This window comes from Tupaia chinensis, unplaced genomic scaffold (assembly GCF_000334495.1).
Source record: "Tupaia chinensis unplaced genomic scaffold, TupChi_1.0 Scaffold000276_2, whole genome shotgun sequence".
NCBI lineage: Eukaryota > Metazoa > Chordata > Mammalia > Scandentia > Tupaiidae > Tupaia > Tupaia belangeri.
Genome location: NW_006159759.1, coordinates 1,753,254 through 1,776,428, shown reverse-complemented (window position 1 = coordinate 1,776,428; position 23,175 = coordinate 1,753,254). Strand labels below are relative to the sequence as shown.

The following is a 23,175-nucleotide window of genomic DNA, read 5'->3' as shown; positions in this document are numbered from 1 at the left end:
AAAGGATTAAGAGATACGGGGAATAGCATGGGCTAGCTCAATTTATATCTAGTAAGTGTCTGGAAGTAGAGACAAGTAGAAAAGCAATGTTTGAAAAACACTGGGATGGTTGCCATCCTCCTAGTATTTAAATGTGGGTAAACAGACTGAAGAATAATGATGGCTAATCCTGGATTGCAGTCTGAAATGCCTGCAGTTTACGTTGCTGTCAACTCTCTCTCTTTTTATTTTTAAAGAATTATTTTATTTAATTTCATTTATTATTATTATCATTATTAATTTCCAGTTTGATCAGAGAGAGACAGAAAGAGAGAGGAAGTGAGAAAGCAAGCCACCAGGTCCGAGACTTGAACCGTGGTTGGCCATGTGGGAGTCCAGCGCCCCTATCCACCATGCCACCTGCCGGCCCCATGTCACCTCTCTTTCTACTGTTTGTCTTTATTTCTAGCAAATCTATTTTATATTGAATAGATGGCATGAGGTATTCATGAATTAGTGCTCAATCTGCTGTGCAGAAGCAAAGGAAGAGAATGATGTTGGATGTTAAAAGGGAAGAATGGCAGCCAGAAAGCTTTCAGAGAAGCAGATGAAGAAATAAAGAGTAAAAATCAGAAGGCAATTAAGGAGTGGTATGAATCCTTTGGCATTATGAGGGTCATAATAAGCTTCATTGATGTCTGGATGGATTTAAAGGTAATCACCTGACAGTACTTGTATGAAAGTATGGAAGAATGTCTAGATAATACGTATTATGAATTCAGATTAATAAAAATATGATGACCATTATGCAATGCTGGAATCAATCTATTAGGGCTATGTTCTAACATCCTTATAGCTCTAATATAGTTTGCTTTTCCTTATTCAGAATTCACCTTCACTTTCAGATCTAAACATGGTGTTCTTGTACATATTATACTTTAAAGAAAAATAGATACTAAATCAACAGAAAATATAAAAGTAGGTATTTGCCACAAAAGAGACTATATTAGAATTAATTTTTTAAGGATGTGTCTCAATCACTCAGATAAAGCAGACTGCAAATGAAAGAGATATTTGAACCCTTCAATCCTGACTTTTCACTGGGTCTAGAAAATAGGTACTGAACGGTAGTACTGAACAGTTCTAGCTAGCACCCATAAAAGCAGTCCCATGCAAACACAGAGCAAAAAATTTCTGTCATTCGACACCAATTGGATAAATCTAGAAAATAATGCTAAGTGAAATTAGGTAGACTATGAAGGACAAATACTGTATGTCCCCACTTAACCTATAAAGAAAGTCTGAGCTCCATGGCAGAAACTGAAGTACTCGATAGCACAGAAGTAGAGAGAGTAATGATAGAATACTTAAAGGAAGAAAGCTATTTTTGAATGAGCTAATTACCTTTATATTAGTTTGACATTGTATCACAACTGCAAAATTCAGATTTGTTTTCTTTTCCTGTGTGTGTGTGTGTGTGTGTGTGTGTGTGTGTGTATGTATGTGTGAATCACTGAACAAAAATGTTTCCTAAAGGACAGAGTTACAATAGAACACCTCAATTAAAACATATATCACTGTCCTTAAGGGTTAATCATCTTCCTCCTCTGTACTATGCAGCAGTGAACTAAATACAAAAGTTCATCATGACCTGTTGAAGGTAAGGGAAGTGATTCATTAAAAACAAGTATCATATGCAAGGAAGAAACCAAATAACTCAAGTATAATTCTTAAAATCAGAACATAGTCACAGAAACAGAAAGGAATGAACTGCTCATTAATCTATGTCATATCAAAAATTTATTTCTAACCTCTGATATTCTACTGTAAGATTTTATTAAACCAGAAGCTTTTCAGGGTTCTATCATGATGGAGCTTTGGGTATTCAAGTGGTTTGTGTATCAGAACTGAGACCATAAGGAGTAATAAATATGAATAAATTCATGGGGAAAAGAAGGGAGAAAAGGGATATGGGTTTCATTTTGAGTAGTGTGCAAGTAATAATTACTTTGGTGACATTCATCTCTTAGTTATAGAAGAATTCAGCCATGAACAATCCAGATTATCACTCAAAAAAAGACTCATTTTCTAGAGACCACATGTATATCCACCCTTCTATGGTTTAATACATTACTAGCCATTCGAATCTGATCCTGTCAGATGACACCTTCATCCTGTTTTATTTACTCCCCAGAGTCTCATCTTTGACTTTCCCAGACAGAATAATATCAGACCAATGACATAGCAGATATGCTGCCTCCTTCTTTCTAATAAACCTCTGTGCCAACCCACTTATGAATTAAATGCATGACTGTTGTATTTCTCAGTTCTGATGCTTACCACAGGACACTAGATCAGAATGCATCTTTCTATCATGTATGCCAGTATTATACCTTAGAAATGAAGGTTTTACATTATGTTAGTCCTTAAAAGCCATCTAATTTTATGGGATTCTCTAAATTATTTTGAATGACAGTAGGTTGTTTGGGGAAGAAAAATTAGTCTGAAATAATTTTAATCAGTGGTAATTTGAGATGTCAGCTGATATTACCTGATGGTGGGAAAAAGGCAAAGAAATTTAATACAGGTTTATTCCTAAGGATAAGAGGTTTTGGTTTTAAGTATTAGAGACCATTGTGAATAAATCTTTAGACATCATTAAATGACCAATTCAGACAGCCAAGAAAAGCCAATAATTTTGAGGAAGTATAATTTAGGGAGCTGTATTCTACCAGGTATCGAGAGGAATACAGCTGAAGTGTTTCAGACAGTGTGGCAGTGATCCAGGGATATGCAATGGAGCAAAATAGATAAGTCAGAAAGAGAAGCAAATACATATGGAAATTGGAAGTACAACAGAGGTGGCAAATTGGAGTACTGTTAGGAGATAGTATACTTTCTATTTTTACTTTGAAAATAAAAAGAAACGAAGCATCATGAACATATAGTTTGATAGTAATACATATATAATTTACAAATAAACAGACCTATGGGGGGTAGATATTGTAACATTTCTACTTACACAAGGGTGCACTATCAAAAAAACATTTAGAAAATATTATGCCAATAAATGTGCTGTTGCAACTGATTATTCATAAGGAAAATAAAATAAAATTAGATTCCAATCCTCCTACATAAGTATTTGCAAGTAGAATAAGGATGTGAATGTGGCGCTAGCAGATGACGTGGAGGTAAATGTGGCTGGATCCCACATGGCCAACTGTTTCCCAGTGGCCTGGAAAACAAACTGCATGTATGTGTATGTGCCCAAAATCCTGAGAGGAGAATGGAGGAGAAGGGATTGTGGCGTGGCCATCCCCCTGTGGAATAACTTCTCTCTCTCTCTCTCTCTCTCTCACTCTCTCTCTCTCTCCGGTGAGCACACGTGCCCTATAGCAAAAACTAAAAAATAAATAATAATTTTAAAAATATACATATTTTAAAAAGGATGCAATTGTGGAAAGCAAGCTTTTAATATTTTAGATAACTTTTAGTAAATTATCTATATGATTTCGTAGGGGAGGATACTAAAGAATATTGTGTGTGTGTGTGTGTGTGTGTGTGTGTGTGTGCATGTGTGTGTTTGTGTGTGAGACACACATACACACAAAGGATTAGTATAGAGTAGATCGGTACCATCAGCCACTAAGTATAAAAGACAACCCAATTGAACAGTGGCTAGTGGTTATGCATGACCAATTCACAGAAGAGGAGATATAAATGGCCAATGAATATATGAAGCAGTATTTGCCCTCACCCACTAGTCAAGGACATACAAGTAAGTCACCAATTTTATGTCCATCAAATGAGAAAGATTAAGATGAGTGAAAAATACCATGCCAGCAGGTGGCATGGTAGTTAAGGCACTAGATTTCCACATGGCCAACTGAGGTTCAATTCCTGTACCCAGCATGAGGAAAGTGGAGGAGAAAGGATTGTGGTATGGCCATCCTCTCTCGGGAAGTGGAGGGGGAGTGATTTATTGCTTTCTCTCTGTCTCTCTCCAGTAAGCACATACACCCTTTGGCAAAAACTTAAAAAAATATATGTGAAAATACCAAGTACAGGTAAGAATATGTAGCCACAAATTCTCTCACACATTAATTAAAGCAAACACATTGGAGATTAGGTGATTAGTGATTAAGCAATGTTTAGTTAGGCTGAAAATACACTAGAGGGCACGTGCACTCACTATAGACAGACAGGGGGAGGGAATGAGACAATCCCCCAGCCCCGGTCATGCTGCAATCTCTTCTCCATTTCTCCTTTCAAGATTTTGGATATGCACACACACACATGTGAGTCCCAGACATGTACTCATATGGGACTCAGTAATGCAGTCAACCATGTACAATCCAGCCACCTTAACTACCATACTACCTGCTGGCCCTGCGCGACATCTTTTTTTTATTTTTTGGAGAGGATTTTGCTATAGGGTAAGTGCGCTTGCCAGGAAGACAGAGACAGACAGATAGAAAGCGAGAAATCACCCCCTGGGGGGATGGCCACATTGCAATCCCTTCTCCTCCATTCTCCTCATGGGATCTTGGGCATGCACACAGCCCCATGTAAGTTTAAGCCACTGGGTCTGAGTCAACAGCGGTTGACTACGTGGTAATCCAGCTACATAGGCATTGCACTATCTGCTGGTCTCCACCTACGCGACATCTTAATGAAGCAAGAATTCCCTTTCTAGGTATATAGTCAAATAAACTTCTCAAACATATACACAAAGCTATGAGAATGTTTACTGCAGTATATTTTGTAATTAGGAAAAATGTTAAGTACATCTCCACTAACATGAATAGATAAAAGTACTGTAGAATGTTCATAAAGTGAAAGCTCATAGGGAAGTTCAAATGAAACCTTAGCTACGTGTATAAGAGTGAGTAAATCTCAAAAACACCACTTTCAGGGAAAAAAGCTAGTTGAAAAAGTACACATAGAGTGTGATGACATTTATATCATTTAAAATTTTCAGAATACTACTATATTAAGGATTCACAGATACGTTCATCAGGAGTCATGATCCATTATGCATAGAAAAACAGAACAATACATCATGACTTTCCTGATAACCTAATACATGAATTATAAGTATGAAGATGTTGAAAAACAATTCAGCATATGGGTCCTGTAAGAAAGAAAGAAATCTAATGGCTTTAGGGAAGGACAAACCAGAAGCTTCGAAGTACCTGTAATTTTTTTTCCTTATAAAGTCACCATGAAAATGGAAACTAATAAAATATTACAAGTTGAATGATATACCATACATGGATTCAAAAAGTGCTGCATATCGAACATTTTAAATAAAATTATTACCTCTGGAAAATAATGAGCAGACTTTCAAAAGTGGCTCTGGTGAAGAAAACACCCTGCTGCCAAAGGTGCATGAAATTAGTTTAAATAAAACTGTGAAATGTGAAAGCAGGAAAGTAATACTTCTAAATATATTCTTGTATTCATCTTAAATATTTGTTTTAGTAAATCTCTATATTAAATATTATAGAAGTATGCAGTTGACTATCTTTTAATCTCCACCTCCAGAAGTTTATGTGTTTATTCTGACCATATTTAGTTCTATTAACTGGGAAAATGGAGAGCCTGCCCATACAGCCAGTTAGCTTGGAACAGCCCCTTTCCTATGTGCTGTTCCATTCTGATTATTGATAGTGCTCCCTTTCATTCTCAGAAGTGTCCTGATTTGGACAATAAATTTTATGGCCACCAGACATGTAGGATGGGTCACTGACTGAAGGGGATTTTTCAAAGGAAAAAAAAAATCAAGATTTAAGGAGAACTCGAGCATAGTATGAGAAATATGGGAAAGTGGAAAGAAGACAAAATTAGGACCAATGAAAATCCCCTAATCACATTTCTGCGTGTTTCTCACTCTTGTCTGAGGCTGAGGCCATGCAGTTCTGAATTATTTTCTATCTTATCATGGAGCCAAAATCCCCTATGCAGAAGAAATAAAGAAGCTAAAGTCAATTTCAATAGCTTTGCAGTTGATCCTGCTGCTGACTTCTCTGACTCCTCTGGGCTGGAGTCCTTCCCTCTCATCCCAGTTCTGGGTCTTCTCTGAAGCAATCTTGTCCTTGATACCCTATTTCTTACTGAGCATATGTCTGGTAGTTGACTGGGACTTAAGTCTATCTTCTGAGCAAATCCTACTTTCTCTGTGGCTGGGGGTCTTACTGCTTTAACTGTGGCCATTTTTGAGTCACTTTTCCATTGTAAGAACATTAAAATAAATGTCAACATGGGACGTAAGGCTGTTGGAAGGGCTACTGCCCTCTCCTCAAATGAAAAGCCCTACATTAGACTATACACCTTTAACTCCACTCACTGTGTCTTGGGAATCACTACAGATAACTTCATGCTCAAGAGTGCAGAGATCTGTACATCAAATGTCTTCACAATAATAGTCATAAATATTTCTAAGTGCTTCTAAAACAGGTGCTTTGGTACTTAAAACACTAAAATGAAATTCCTACCTAAAAATATTTTAATTTTGAATAAGAAAAAAAATCCTTCAATAGGATCCAAGTGAATAGCCAGTTATGAAACAATGGGGTAAGTGTTACAGAGAAAGTGTATGGAGCCTATAGGAAGTGTGTGTGTGTGTTCCCACTGGCTTGTGTGGAATGGAGTGGAGTAAGGACAGACTCTCATGACTTTTTCCTGTGGTCTGTTTGGTTAGTCTTTCATTTTCAGAGTAGAAATGCTGAATATAAAGATCAGAGCAAACTCAGGCTGGTTCAGGGAGCTTCGACCTTCCCAGATATGAAGAACACTACTACTTTAGTCTCAGTCCCCATAAAACTTGCACCAGCAGTGACTGGAGACAGAGGAATGTTTCACCAAAAATGTCACACTTGAACTTAGTGTGAAGGATAAGTCAGAGCTCACAAGGAGTGAAATGAGAGTGATGCAAAGATAAAATACAAGCAGAAGTACATGAAAGTATGAAACTCAAGAGTCTAGGACCTGTGGAGGATTGGAGGGAGAAGGGAGAAGGCCCCAAGTGGTCCATCTAGAAATCTGGTCTTTATTCATAGGTAGTGCAAGGTTAATTTCTTTAGAAAGATCCCTTGTTTCACTATCTGCAGAACAGAATTCAAACTGTAGAACCCAGCTGGCACAAGCCAACTTTCAAGCTTCATTTCTTCCTGTTCCTATTAAAGAACTTTCTAGAAAAATCATCACAGGAATGTATGTCTGAAAAAACATTATCTTCACAATTAAATATTTGTGACTGTTAATGTGCATTCTTGACCATAGATCATCTGTAGTGATTCCCAGGACACAGTGTGGGGAACTGGAGGGGAGTATGGGCTAATGCAGTGTTTTTCACAGTGCGGGGAGCTAGAGGGAGTATGGTTTAATGTAATGTTCACTTGGTAGCCCTTAAAGCAATCTTACATTTCATAATGGCATCTACTTTAATGTTCTTATTATAATGGAAAAGTGATTGAAAATGACCAAAATGAGGGACCAGCAGATAGTGTAATGGTTAAGTCTTTGGACTTTCACATAGTTAACCATAGCTGGAGTTCCAGATGGAGTGACTTAAAATTTAAGCTGGGTGCATGTGCGCCCAGATTCCAAGAGGAGAATGGAAGAGAAGGGATTGCAGCATGGCCATCCCTTCTGGGTTGTGATTTCTTGCTTTTTGTCTCTGTCTTTCTGGTGAGCACACATACCCTACAGCAAAAATCTTTCTTAAAGAAAAAAAAAAAAAAGACCAAAATCAAAGTAGTAAGACCCTCAGCCACAGAGGAACTAGGATTTGCTCAGAGGATATGAGTGAGTTCCACTCAACTATATATTTATATATTTTTTTTCTTTTTTTCCACCTATGAAATACCTACTCATATTGTGAGAGTCTCCTCACTGAAGTTTTGGCCAGCTGCTTCAGAATTAATTCTTTTCTTTTCTTTCTTTACACAGCAATGTTTGATGCCTCTCTTAGGTTACCTAACTCTTCTGTTTTGTAAATTTTTTAAAATTACTTTTAGGAGTTAGACTGTGCTATGCTCATGACAGCAGTGACAGCACCAAGTAGGGTGTTTAGCACATACTGGCTTAATACTCTCCCAGAGTGGTACACCTACCAGTTATGGTACTTGAGCTATTTTTAGGTGGTACATTATGTGTGTGTGTGTGTGTGTGTGTGTGTGTGTGTGTGTGTGTGTTATGAGTTTATTTATTTGCATGTCTTTCAGAAAAATCGCAGCTGGCACACCAAACCCAACTCCTATGATGTCATTACCTAGGAAATGGCTATGAGAAATGAAAATATTAATCAGAATAAAGGATTCAGGAGTGACTCCCTTCTTTGATATTCCTTATTAATGCATTTGCCTAATATTTGTCCACATGACCTATCATGTGGACATATATTTGACATATATATCTGTCACTCCTCCCTCCTGGTGTGTAAGCTTCATAGGGCAGGAATTTGGTCCATTTTGTTTGCTTCTAAACTTCCCAAACTTGGAATGGTACCTGGTGAGTATGAAGGGGTCAATATATAGTTACTGAAAGAGAGGTGGGGGGCAAGAATGGAAAGAGGAAGGAAGACTGAAATGAAATGAAAGAAGAAAGAAAGGAGTTAGAGTTAAGTCATAATACAGAAGGTGATAGAGTGTGGCTTGAAAGCAGTGGATAAAGAAAATAATGAAAAATTATAGAAACTTGAACTATAGGCTAGAAAATTATGAGAACATGAAATTCTTTAGGTTATTTCACCCATCCCCAAGAATACTCTAAAGGTTCTATCCAAAACTCTGCCATTTCTATTTCTGTAATAAAATTGAAGAGTCTGAATGGAGTTGGCCTAAACCAGCCTCTGTACCTAGGTGATAAACTTTGGCCCAAAGCAGTCTCCCTATATGCTGAGCTGCAACCTAGTTTTTTATGTGCAAGGAAGTTGTAACCTAACCTAAAAATGTACCCTGGTAACTAGGCAGCTGAGTCTCAGCCAATCACAGCAGCCAAATTTCAGCCAATCATGGGCTGCCAACAGATCAACTAACTCCATATAAAGCAGATACTAACTGCAGCCAATCAGGATGGTCTTGCATGTCACTTCCTTGGCTTACATGTCACTCCCTTTTCGGTAACTATATATCTAACCCACACACATGGTGAGGTGGCACATCCTTAATCAACTTTTCTCTGAAATGCATCCTGGTTCTAGAGCCTAGCTCTTGCTCAGATAGTTCTGTTAAATTTAATTAGTTTCGGGTTTTTATTTTGATAAGTCCGATAAAGTCATTTGGGAGAACAATTAGCTGAAGATGAAAGATACTGATGAAGTCTAGGTTTTTTCAGCATTAGATGTGCTCCCATTTTCCAAGGCCGCATGCTCTAGAAAGTAACAAAGACTATGTCACAAGTCAGAATACCTCCCAGTCTCTCTTCTGGTTAACCAGATATGTGATTTTGTGAGAAATTTCTAACTTCCAAAATTTAGAGGTTACTGAGGAATTCTGAGGATGCAGTTGAAATCTAAAGAGGAGGAAAACCAGGTGCAGGACTCAAAACAACTTTTAATCTTCTTGGATAATAGGTTTATTCACTTAGTCAATATTTACTGAGCACCTCCTAAAGCAAAGCATTGTTGTTGACACATTTGAGACTGGTTGCTGTCCAAAGTGAGAGGGAAAAAAATCTCTAAGTGAGTAATTACTACGAGTGATCTAATTAAGTGAATTACTAGAAAGTGCCCAGCGGGTAGCCTGGGTGATTATTTTTATCCAAGCATTTTGGTAAAAGCTTTTGAGATCAGTAATGTTTGGGTAGGTTTTACACTTGACAAATATTGGTCTAAATACATTTCCCAAAGAAAAATACACATAACACTGATGGAACACTAAGTGTTTTTAGATGGTGTACTGAAGGAACAGTTTTAGTTTTCCATGATTCCCAGACAGTGTTGCATAGGATGTGCCTAAGTACAAGACATGTAAGGGTGTAGGACTGTTTTCCATAGCTTTAACTCTCTTGATTTTTTTAAACTTTCTTTTAGCATCTTTCAAACCATTTATCCTCATGTGACATTCATTTTTTTTTCCTCTTTATAATTTTGCTATAGAGTGCATGTGTTCACCAGAGACACACAGAGAGGAAGAAAAAAGAAAAGTGAGAAAATGTCCCCTCCCTGGGAGAGATGGCCACACCACAATCCCTTCTCCTTCTTTCTTCTCTCAGGATTTTGGGTGGACAAACACACTCCTGATGTGTTTTTCAAGCTACCAGCTCTGGTATTTGAAATACACAGTCGGTCACCTGCTGGCCCTCTCACATTAAATTTTTTAAAGTTTGTTTGTTTGTTTATGTACTTCATGAGGGAAAGCATAAACAGACAAGCACTCTCCAACAGTGACTTCATGCCATAATCTACCTCTACTCTGAGCAAGCCACATCATGGGTGCACATGAATCCCATATGCTCAGAGAAGTCATGTGACTTCAGTTGTGTTACCACTGTGCCACTGTGAACATAGCTCAACTCATTCTGCTTGGCCTCTATTATTTTTTGTTTTTAATGCCTGCCATACTTTAGAGAATTTTAAAGATTCTAGTAATAACAAAATATGGGAGGGAATCCTTAACCAAACTCTCCATCAAATGGATCCCAGTTCCAGTGCCCTTGATTTCCTTGGTCACCTATAGGAGTTGGAAAGCAATACACTTGACAAATTTGCCAAACCAATTCCTGTGCTGGAAAGGACCTCATTTTATAGATGAAGAGACTGATGCCTGAAAAAATTGGTTAGTTACTTAAGGCCAGACAAGCAATGAGCAACAGAGCCCTGACCCATGTAACTTAACTTAACTCAATGCACTACCCATAACATCTACTATAGGAAATACCAATGAATGGAACTTTCTCACTTCTCATAATAGACTGCGACATTTTAGACACCTAAATTCAGTGAGAGAGTATTGCTCGCTTCATTCAAAACTCAAATATAGAGGGTTATCACCAAAAATCAAAACTGAAAAAAAAAAGCAAGAAGAAAGATAAAATTAAAAAAAGAATTTGGGGACACACAGTTTTGCTGTATAAATGTTAGACAGTACATTACTGATAAAAAACATCAGAATTACCTCCAAGGACCATGCCAGCCTGACAGCACTTTCTAAGGCGACATGCTGGGCAGTTTTTTCTGCGAATTTTATCAACAATACAGTCATTTCTTCCAGCACATAAATAGTTATGCTGACCTGAAAAAAAAATAAAAGTAAAATTTACTTATAATGCCTAAGACTACAGAAATTCTATGCAATGACAAGTGAAAGAGAGGACAGGCACACATCCGTTAAGTTGATGACTCTCTGACATGCCTGCTCGGTACACTGAATGCTGTGATATATCAAACCTGGTCCGTACATTACCCGTGCCTTCAGAAGCCTAAGTGAGGTGAACACAGCTTAAAAACCAACTCCAGGGCTCTCTTTAAAATCTTTTATACCAAATTTCTGTGCATCTTCTTAATGGTATCCGCACCAGATTGCCCTTCGACCCTTTCTATCATTTGAAGATTAGAATGTAGATTGATGATTACCGTTAGTTGCATAGTTTTCAAGCTCTAATAAAACATTTTTGTTCTGACTTCTAAGCCTTCAAGAAAACAGATACATACTAGAGAATTAAAGAGGTCTCGGGGGGACCACCAGTGGTGTGGTGGTTAAGGAAGCTGGATCCTACAAGCTGATCTCATGGTTTGAGTCCTAGGCCAGAAGCTTTCAAATACTTGCTTGGTGTGTGTGTGTTGTGTGTGCATGCCCCAAGTCCCCAAAGGAAGGAGAAAGCGGGGAGAAGGGATTGCAGCATGATTATTCCCATGGAGGGTCCTTTCTCACTTTCCCTCTCTCCAATGAGCATACATACCCTCTGGCATTTTTTTTTTAAAAGAGGTGTCTGGAATAAACCTTTTAGAAAATGTATTTGCTTAACAGTATTTGCAAAATCGTGGAACTAGTTCACTCTTAAAGATCTTGTAAATAGCATGTACAAAATTTAAAAAAAAGCCACAGATTGTTCTAACTTTAATGCTTCATTTATTGTTATTATAAATTTTAAAACACTAGGAATAGAAATAATGATAATGGGAAGACAATTTTTTCTGAGAGATTTTTGCTATAGGGTACATGTGCTCACTGGAGAGACAGAGACACAGAAAGACAGAGAGTAAATCACACACCCGGGGGGATGGTCACATTGCAGTCCCTTCTTCTCCATTCTCAATGGGAGAAAAATTTTAAATAGAGACAAATATCCAATGAAAGAGAGGAGAGAATAATTTTATTAGGTTGGTGCAAAAGCAATTGTGGTTTTGGACCATGAATTTTAAATCAGTATAGCTAGACTCAAACACATCTTTATTAATCAGAATAGGAACCATTGCAATAAATACATTTTTGCCAATCAGAAATGTTTGTTTATTCCTAGTATTAAATTCCATGCTTTGGGATTCAACACTTGGAAACCATCTTCTTCATCCTGCTGGTTGTGGAAACATTGTTCCCAAAAAGTTGTTGAGATGCTTGAAAAAGTTGTAGTCCATTGACTAGAGATTTGGTGAATATGACAGATGAAACAAGACTTCATAGGCCAATGTGTTCAACTTCTGAATTGTTTGTTGTGCAACATGTAGAAAGGCATTGTTGTGAAGAATTGCGCACTTTCTGTTTGACCAGTGCTGGGCTGCAGGCATTGCAGTTTTTGGTGAATCTCATAGATTTGCTGAGTATACTTCTCAGATGTAACAATTTTGGAGGGATTCCAAAAACTGTAGATGATTAGACACCACCAAACGGTGACCATGACCTTGCTTTGGTGGAAGTGCTTTGGAGCTGCTTCTTGGTCCAACCACTGAGCCATCATATAAGATCCACTTCTTGTCACACATCACAATCCAATTGAGAAATGGTTCACTGTTGTATAGAATTAGAGAAGAAAACACTTCAACGAGATGATATTTTTTATTTTTGGTCAGCTCATGAGGCACCAATTCATCGAGCTTTTTTTTCACCTTTCCAATTTGCCTCAGATACCTAATGATTTTAGAATGGTCGACATCACTTCTTGTGTCGTTGTGAGAGGATCAGCTTTGATAATTGCTCTCAATTGGTCATCATCAATTTTCAACGGCCAGCCACTATGCTGTTAACCTTCAAGGCTTTGATTCTTTTGCAAAACTTCTTGAATTGCCACTGCGCTGTATATTCATTAGCAGTTCCTGGGCCAACTGTGTTGGTGATGGTCTTGGTTGTTTCCACTGCATTACAGCCCACTTTGAACTTGAATAAGAAAATTGCTTGAATTTGCTTACTTAACATCATTTCCACAGTCTAAAATACATATACAATAAAGAGCATGTGATAAGGCATTGACCAAAAATAGAGAAATGCACATTAAAATGATGTATAGCATAGTCGTGTTTATTTAAGAACATGATTTAATATCATCAAACTTTACTTTATTAAATGCTGCAACATTTTTTCTTTTTTTTTTTTTGGAGAGATTTTTTTGCTATAGGGTGTGTGCGCTCGCCAGACAGACAGAGAGAGACAGAGAGACAGAAAGTGAGAAATCACCCCCCAGAGGGAATGGCCATGCTGCAATCCCTTCTCCTCCATTCTCCTCTCGGGATCTTGGGCACGCACGCACATGCGCCCGGCGTGAGTTTAAGCCACCGGGTCCAGGACTCGAACCGCGGTCGACTACATGGGAGTCCAGTGACATAGTCATTACACTAACTGCTGGTCCCAACATTCTTTCTTTATCTTATGAATCATTTGTCTCTAGTGATTTCTCTCCCTAACTATCCTGTTGCTTCACGGTTTGGGTGACTCCCTCCTTATTTTTCACCTATCTTTCCAAGAGTTCCTTTTAACTTGTCTTTGCCAGTTTCCCTTCCTTAGCCTATTCTTCTTTTTTTTTTTTTTCTTTGTATGGAGATGTTTTTGCTATAGGGTGTGTGCACTCACCAGAAAGACAGAGAGAGAGAGACAGAAAGCGAGAAATCACCATCCAGGGGGGATGGCTATGCCACAGTCTCTTCTCCATTCTCCTCTCGGGATCTTGGGCACGCACGCACCCGCGCCCAGTGTGAGTTTAAGCCACTGGGTCCGGGACTTGAACTGTGGTCGACTACATGGGAGTCCAGTGACATAGCCATTATGCTAACTGCTAGTCCCTCCTTTGCCTATTCTTTATATGTGTATTCTACTGTTCACCCCTTATTGGTACTCTCATTATCTTCCAGTGCATCCAGAATCTCATCCTGGGCTCTGACCTTCCAATCATCTCTTTCTAGGTATCTTAAACTCAATATATATGAAATAGAATTTAGAGGTTATCTGGTCAAATAAGGAAATTTTATAACAAAGTAAGGACATTCAAAACATAAAGTCACCTATAATTTCATTACCATGCAGCTATTTTCATGTTTTCTTCTTGCTACAGTTTGAACGTTTGTGTCCCTCCAAAATTCACGTTAAAACTTAACCCCCAATGCAACAGTATCAAAATATGAAGCCTTTATGAGGTGATCAGGCCATGAGGACAGCCCTCATAGATAGAAACAGTGTCCTTAATGAAGGGCTTGAGGGAATAAGTCTTTTTTCTCTCTTTCGACCATGTGAGGATGCACTAAGAGGTGCCATCTTGGAAACACAGAGCAAACCCTTACCAAACACCAAACCTGTGGCACTTTGATCATGGACTTCCCAGCCTCTAGAACTGTGAAAAAAAAATTCTGTTACTTATAAATCACTTCATCTGAGGTAGTTCTGTTATAGCAGCAGGAACATCCTAAAATACCTCCATTCTGTCTGTACAGAACTGGAGAGTACTTAATATCTAGTTATTAATAAATCCCATTCATTTAAGTATTAATGAGTGTCTACTATGTCCCTATGCTACTGAACATTATTTATCAAATAATCCATCTTTTCCCCACTAAAACACTGTCTTTTTTTTTTTCCAATAGGGCACATGCACTAGCCAGAGAGACAGACTGGGAGACAGAAAGTGAGAAATCACCCTGCAGAGGGAATGGTTGCACTGCAATCACCTTATCCTTCATTCTCCTCTCAGGATTTTGGGCACACATGCACACATGCCGGGTGTGCATTTTAAGCTGCTAGGTCTGGGACTTGAACCATGGTTGACCACGTAGGGGTCCAGCAATGCAACTATTACACCACCTGCTGGTTCCTAAAACACTGTCTTAATAGTTGACAGAGAACAACTACCAAACATTTTGTTCAAACTTGGATCTGTAACTTACTATCCATAAATAATAATAATAACAACAGTTAGTAAGCACTTAATATGTACCAGGTATGTTATAAGCTATTTGCATCTATTAACTCATGTAATCATTACAACTACCTTGGGAGGTATTACTATTCCATTTTATAGAGCATTAATTGAGGCATATACATGTTAAATAACGTGCTCAAGGCCTCACAGCTAAACATTCTAGGTTAATTAACTTGAATGGTAATATAGGAAGTTAAGAGTATGGACTTTGGAGTAACACAAAAGTTGCAGTTTCAACCTCACCACTTATTAATTTGATGACCTTTGGCAAATAAACTGAAAATAATAGTACAAGAGTTGTATATAGGATTATGTGAACTCATGTCTGGAAGACAAGCTTTAAATGACTGTCTACTATAATCATGATCATCATCACATCCTAAGTCCCAAATATACTGAGATCTATTCTAGATACAATAAAAGAATTCTATAGAGTCAGGTTATTCAGTTTTAAAGGCAACTGAGAGATATTATCAAGCATGCATAGTATCAGGAAATAAGACCCCAATATACTCTTCCTAAAGACATTCCCAAGATGTAATCCAGTCAATAATAGTTAAGTCACAATAGAGAATGTGAGAGGTAGGAGATAGGAAGATTGATGTGAAAGAATTAAGGATAGGTACTAAATACATTTTATTTATTTATTTATTTGGAGACTTTTTTGCTATAGGGCACATGCGTTCACCAGACAGAGAGAGACAGAGAGACAGAAAGCGAGAAATCACCACCCCCCCAGGGGGAATGGCCACGCCGCAACCCCTTCTCCTCTATTCTCCTCTCAGGATCTTGGGCACACATGCACATGCACCTGGCATGAGTTTAAGCCACCGGGTCTGGGACTCAAGCCACGGTCGACTACATGGGAGTCCAGCGACATAGCCATTATGCTAACTGCTGGTCCCGGTACTAAATAAATTTAAACATATATTTAAGCATAAATTGAGAAACTAATAGTTACTAAACAGAATACAATTCTTTTGTGATTTGAGGAAAAAGAGAGTATATCAGTCCAACATTTAAAATTTGAGTGGAAAGGAAAATTTTTGATAATTAAGGCCAATAGCATGAAGTCACCCCCCTAAGAGGTTGGTACAACACTTGGTGTTGTGGACTGCCCGTAAAAGACTGAAATGGCTTAAAGAAATCTGGGAGTTCAGTCCACTCCTAGCCATGGTCACCTCTAACACTTAAGTCTTGGGTCTTCACAACTACAAAGTAGATACATCATCATGCAAGCAATTAGAGATATAAAAGTCTGATCTTCTCTAAGAATTTTTGGTCAAAGAAATGTTGCAGTCATCCAGTTCCAACTAGAGCTGAGAAACAATTTGGCAGAAGTGCCAGGCACTGCTTTTATACCATAACACCTGGCCAGAACGTGCAGCCACTACGAATTCAAGTGGCTCAGAAGGCGCCCCTGCATTACATAGACCACTCCATCAGGTACCTGGATGTATATGCGGGTAAGGAAATCTCGGGCACACATGCACTAGCTCTGTTCAAACATTCTGGAAATGTGTAGAATGTTAAACCCTGGGGGGTGCAAATCCAGTATGTTGGTGTCAGTTTTCTTCAAACAAAATTCTGCAATTTGTATTCTAGTTTTGTAAAATACATCCTTGCCCAAATCCACTCACTCGTTTCTCATAAACCACAGGGCAATGGCTCAATGTTCACATTAATGCTTCTCTTCAGTCTAACATAACACTGTCTCTAGTCACCCAGTCTACAATAATTCACTCTATTAAACCACCTGAGCATTCTGTTTTCTAATATCCTTGTTCTCTACCCACACCTTCACCACTAGGAGTGACAGGATGTTCAGGAATAATTATAAGCTATAAGGCACCACAAACAGGATGCACAGCATAACAAAAAACAGGATGAGAGTTCACACAAGTGGGAGACTGTCCAGCCTTCTGTTTAATACATGCATCATCTGTCCTTGTTGAAAGCTGGAGAACTGTTACTGGAAGTGTGTTGTAGAACATCGTGTTTTCCTTCTCCGTAGGAAACCTATTATCCTTTTGGGTACCAAAAACAGGGGGTGAGTACAATTGTCTTTTCTTTCTAATTTCTTTTTTTTTTCCTAGAGGTTTTTGCTACAGGGCACATGTGCTCTCCAGCAAGACAGACAGAGACAGAGAGACAGAAAGTGAGAAATAACCCCCAAGGGGGATGGCCACACTGCAATCTTTTCTCCTCCTTTCTCCTCTCGGGATCTTGGGCATGCACGCACATGCACCTGGTGTGAGTGTAAGCCACTGGGTCCGGGACTTGAATTGCAGTCGACTACATGGGAGTCTAGCGACATAGCCATTACGCTAACTGCTGGTCCCTCTTTCTAATTTCTTAATCTCTTCTATGTTCTTTATGTTCCATCTATAGTAACATCAGTGTATTAACTCAAACTTTCTCATGTCTCTATGATACTCCTGTCTTCCTCCCAAATAATCTGCTTTGCAAATTAATTGTTCAAGTTTTGGCTTAACTGTTGCTCCCATCAGGTCTTACCTGACATTTTCCAGAAAAACATAGATGTTTCTTCTGTGTATCAACGATGCATTCATTACATGCTATCGTAAATTATGGATACTTAGCTCTCTTAGGATCTGGAGAGTAGGAACTAGGTCTTTTGCTCTTTTAACTCTTGTGTCTAATAAACATTTGATGAGTATTTGTTGAATAAATGAATATAATTATATTTACTATTTCACTTATAAATATACTCAACAATAGAAGTCCTATAATATTTCATATATGGTGGAAAACAGTAAATTCAAAATAAATCACTCAGTCCAGATTGTTTTACCCCCTTTTAACATTTATTTTTATTACACAATGCTTTTATTCAGCAAATTTTTTGCCTTTTTATTTGGGCCATGTGAGACACCAGTGCTTTAACTACCATGCCACTTGCTGACCCCAAGAGCACTTTAAAAAATGTTATTAGATTATTTGTCTAGTGACTTACAGAAAGTTTAGATACATAATAAAATCTCATGTTAATTGAAATAAAATCATTATAAGCTAGAATGAGACCTATAAAATAAAATATATATATATATTGTTTGAGTTACCTCTCAGTGTGATCATAGTGAATATATTTCATTTGGGTTTGAGAAAAGTTGTAATTTTTCATGCCTTTTTTTGTAAAGTAAGAGAAAATATATAGTAAAATGACAAGAGAAGTGGATATACATGTTTTACAGGTACAAAAATAAAATACAGAAAGTCAGTATGGTATGAGGCTAAAGGTAACATGAAGTGATGCATATGGGGCACTTTTCCCACTACAAGTTGCAGAAATACTGCATGAAATGTAATAGGAGCGTGTTACTTAATTATAGCCTGGAGCAAAAATTAATGGGGTGAGGGTAATTCTAAAATGAGAGAAATCAAAGCCAGAGAGGTAGACTGCACTAATTCAGAAAAAATTTCAGATGCAGATGTAGGGCATAGGGTAAGAACTAGGGTTTAAAGCCCTTAGGGTTGACATATGTCCAATTCCTTGAGAGAGAAGAGCAGAACTGAACTCTGCATAAAATACAGAACTTCAAAAGCTGCCTTGGTTGTTAAACTACAGCTACCAATGGAAAACATTATCCAGAAATTGCCAATGAAGCCAGGAATCTGTCCAAAATTTTAGTTGGGGGGAAAATCATGACTAAAAGCAAAATTAAACACAATAAAATTTGGGCATACAATGGGAGATGAAGTTTCACTACCATACCAGTGTAGGCACCCAAGCCAGGGAACAAAGACCACTGAAACCGACAGGGTCCTGGGAACATAAATGTAAAACTTACCTGTGGGAAAGAATGTGCACTTCCCCCAAAAACGTATTTATACAAGAATATTTATGGCTGAGATCAGCAGGTTGGCGTGGTGGTTGAGGAGCTGGACTCCCACATGATCTACCCACAGCTTGAGTCCTGGACTCAGTGGCTTGAACATCATGCTAGGAGCTTGTGTGTGTGTACCCAAAATCCTGTAGGGAGAATGGAGAAGAAGAGATTACGGAGTATGGGAATGATTTCTCACTTTCCCTTTCACTGTCTCTCTGGTGAGCATATGTGCCCTATGGAAAAAATTAAAAAAAAAAATTTTATGGCAGTAGTTTTCATAATAGCCCCCAAATGAAAACAATGCAAATAATCATTTAATATAATGTATAAATAAACTATTTCAATTATTCAATTCATTGTTATACAGCCGTAAGAATGAATGTCTAGCTCCATACAAAAATATGGATGAAGTATTTAAGCATACTGTTGTGTAAAATGACAGAAACGCATTGCATGACCGGTTCCATTAGCATAAAGTCAAAACTAATCTACAGTATTAGAAGACAGGATGATGGTTACCGTTTAGGAAATTATTGGAAGGGGTAAAAGTGGCTTCTGGGAATCTAATGATTTCTAAATTTTTAAAATCTGGGTGACAGTAATATGGTTTCACTTACTTAATAATAGCTCATAAGTTCTACAACTTTAATTTGAGTAAATTTATGAAAATATTTCTCAATATAAAGTTTCTTTATTTTGCAGCTGGCATGGTGGTTAAGGTGTTGGACTCCCACATGGAAGACCATGGTTCATGTCCCGGACCTGGCAGCTTTAAAAAAAATCATATTGAGCACATGTGCATGCATGCCCAAAATCCCCAGAGGAGAATGGAGACGAAGGGATTGTGGCATGGCCATCCCATCTAAAGAGGAGAGTGACTTTTCACTTTTTTTCTCTCGGTCTCTGGCACATGCACACACCCTATGGCGGCGAAAATCTTAAAAAAAAAAAGCAGCGGTTCTACCTAAGACGACAATGTAGAGGGCATCAGGATCCAACAGACTCTGTACAGAACCTATAGTGGGTGTCCACAGGCTGAGGGTCCAAAGCCAAGGAGGGCATTATCTGCATTACAGAGTTTCATTTGGGACTTCCCGGTGAATTATCTCCATGAAACCTATTGAAATATTCCACTCAAAAACAGTTGACTATAATCATCCACCAAACAGAGAACTCCAGAGAAAGTCCTACACAAGGGGACTTCAAAAAGGTGATGGGAGGGACCAGCAGTTAGTGTAATGGCTATGTCGCTGGACTCCCATGTAGTCAACGACCACGGTTCAACTCCCAGACCTGGTGGCTTAAACTCAAGCCGGGCACATGTGCATGCGTGCCCAAGATCCCGAGAGGAGAAAGGAGGAGAAGGGATTGCAATGTGGCCATGGTGAGTTCTCGCTTTCTGTCTCTCTGTCTCTGTCTCTGCCAGTGCATGTGCCCTATAGCAAAAGCCTAAAAAAAAAAAAAAAAAAAAAAAAAGTGATGAGAAAATGGAATTAAAGGATAAATTTATTTTGGTACCAAAAACTGTTGAAATCCATGCAAAGATAAGATCATAATATCATTTACCGTGAACTTTCTGAAGACCCCTTGTACCTATCTGCTGTGTACAACTGTGCTCTTCCTTTGAACTGCCTCCCCACTGGCCCAGACAGGTCAAAATCAGCTGCTTACGGGGCTCAGGCCTGTGAATGGGATAAAGAGAAGAATCTGATCTTGTTTGTTCTTCCCTGCAGGTTTGAAGGCCCAAACAGTGAGTGATGACCTGGAGCAAAGGAAAAACCTGAATAAAGTAAGAGTTTGGAGTTTTGACTATGATGCTAACCTGGACATTCTGATTTCTGAAATGATGTTGCTTTTCTGATTAAAATCTATGGGACTGGTCTAGATTTCATTCTAGCCTATAAAGCAGGTTTCACTGTTTAAGATTATGCCGGTATTTGTATTTTAGAAATGCACACACATATGGCTAAAATAATTAGGTAATTATTTAAATGTTGTTAGAAGCGAAGTAAACCAGTAGTTCTCAACTACAGTCAATTTTTGTCTCTCTCTCCCAGCTGTCCCTGGAAGACATTTCCTAATGCCTGGAGGTAAGTGTGGTTTACACAACTACAGGATAGGTACTATTGAGGAGAGCCCAGAGATGCTACTAAACAGCCCACAGTACACAAAACAGCCCCCACCAAAAAGAAAAAATTATCGGGCCCAAAATGTCAATGGTGTGAGCTTGGTAAATCTTGGTATAAACTTACAGTTCCCTCACTTTTTCAAAAAGATGTATTTTCTAGGCTTGGCCACTGAAAAATGTCCACAAGAAAGATAACTCTAGCAGCAACATACATTAGGATTCAGATAGTCATGTCTCACACAATTTTCATCTAAGAGGAACCATAGCTCCTTGGAGAAACAGCTGATCCAGCACCAGGAAACAAAACACCCACATCGAGTCTGGGATATGTTGTTGTGACAGAGAATTTGATCTTCTTGAGTGCTAATAAAAATGTGTCAAAGCCACCCTGACCAAAGATAAGATGATCTGAGCATTAAAAAGAATTAGTTCAAGAGGTTAAAACGCATTCAACATATAAAAAGTCAAACACATAAATGACACGTATAAAAGGACAGAATGAGAGTAAGAAACAGAATGAGCTCACTGGGAATCACTGGAGGTTGCCGGGGTACCCACTTATTATTTTGAAAATTGATCATTACAAGTAATAATTAAGCATCTACAAGGCCTTCCATTATGAATTTTCTTTTACTATTACTATTCCTTTTTGGAAGAGAGAACTATTGGGTCATCGGAAAAGTCATGACATATATTTCTATGCAAAAAATATATCATGATTTTTCCTATGAAAAAATGCATCATGACTTTTCTGGCAACCCAATTTTTTAAAAAGAAATATTTATAGCTGATTAAAATCAGAATGAATAACAGAATAAAAAAGTCATCCATTTGCAATCCCTAACAAAATGACCACCACCTGTCAAATCTGAAAAGACAATTAAAATACTCCTCCACTTTCCAACTACACATCTGCGTGAACCCATATTTTCTATGCTTCAACCAAAAGAACACATTGCAACAGACTGAATGTTGATGCAGATAGGAGAATCCAGCTGTCCTCTATTAAGGCAGACATTAAAAAGACTTATAAAAATGTAAAACAATGCTATTCTTGTGATAAATTTATTTTGGTTTAGAAAATTAACATCTAATGGGGTTAAGTGAGCTAATAAAATTTTAAAAATCATCAATTTTAACTTCTATAATAGTTACGGTAAATATGGACAGATAAAATCTACATATGCAAATATGTTTCAGGTCTCTCAATAATTTTTCAGCATATAAAAGGGTCATAAGACCAGACTGTTGGAGAACTGCTGACCTATGTAGGATTCTTATCAAATTCTGTAACTATTTATGTGGAGAAAAAAAATAAGACAAATCCAGATTGTGGGACTTTCTATAAAACAGCTGGCCCTTTAGGCCTCAAAAACGTCCTGGGCCCAGCCACTATGGCGGATGCGACCAACATACTGTGGTCTGTAGGCTGAGACCACATGGAAAGCCCAAGTTTAGTTCCGAGACTAGCCTAAGGGCCAGCTATGGTGGCCTGCACCTGTAATCCCACTGATTCCGGAAACCTAAGGCAGAAGAATCCAGCTGTCCTCTATTAAGACAGACATTTAAGGGAACCAGCAGTTAGTGTAATGGCTATGTCGCTGGACTCCCACGTAGTCAACCGCGGTTCACATCCGGACCCGGTGGCTTGAAACTCACGCCGGGCGCGTGTGTGTGCATGCCCAAGATCCTAAGAGGAGAATGGAGGAGAAGGGATTGTGGCGTGACCATCCCCCCTGGGGGGGTGATTTCGCGCTTTCTGTCTCCCTGTCTCTCTCTCTGTCTGTCCGGAGAGCACACGCACCCTATAGTGAAAAACCTCTCCAAAAAAAAAAAAAAAAAACAATTTAAATAACTTAAAAAAAAGAAAAA

General features: G+C 38.3%; 1 protein-coding gene across 1 annotated transcript in view; it reads right to left on the bottom strand.

Annotated features, from left to right (window-relative positions):
• PGR (progesterone receptor) overlaps nt 1–23,175 on the bottom strand; it is an 84,511-nt gene that overhangs the window by 33,648 nt on the left and 27,688 nt on the right. Inside the window, exon 5 of the mRNA XM_014588422.1 lies at nt 11,100–11,216. Coding sequence (XP_014443908.1) covers nt 11,100–11,216 — 117 coding nt within the window. The remainder of the gene's footprint in view (nt 1–11,099; nt 11,217–23,175) is intronic.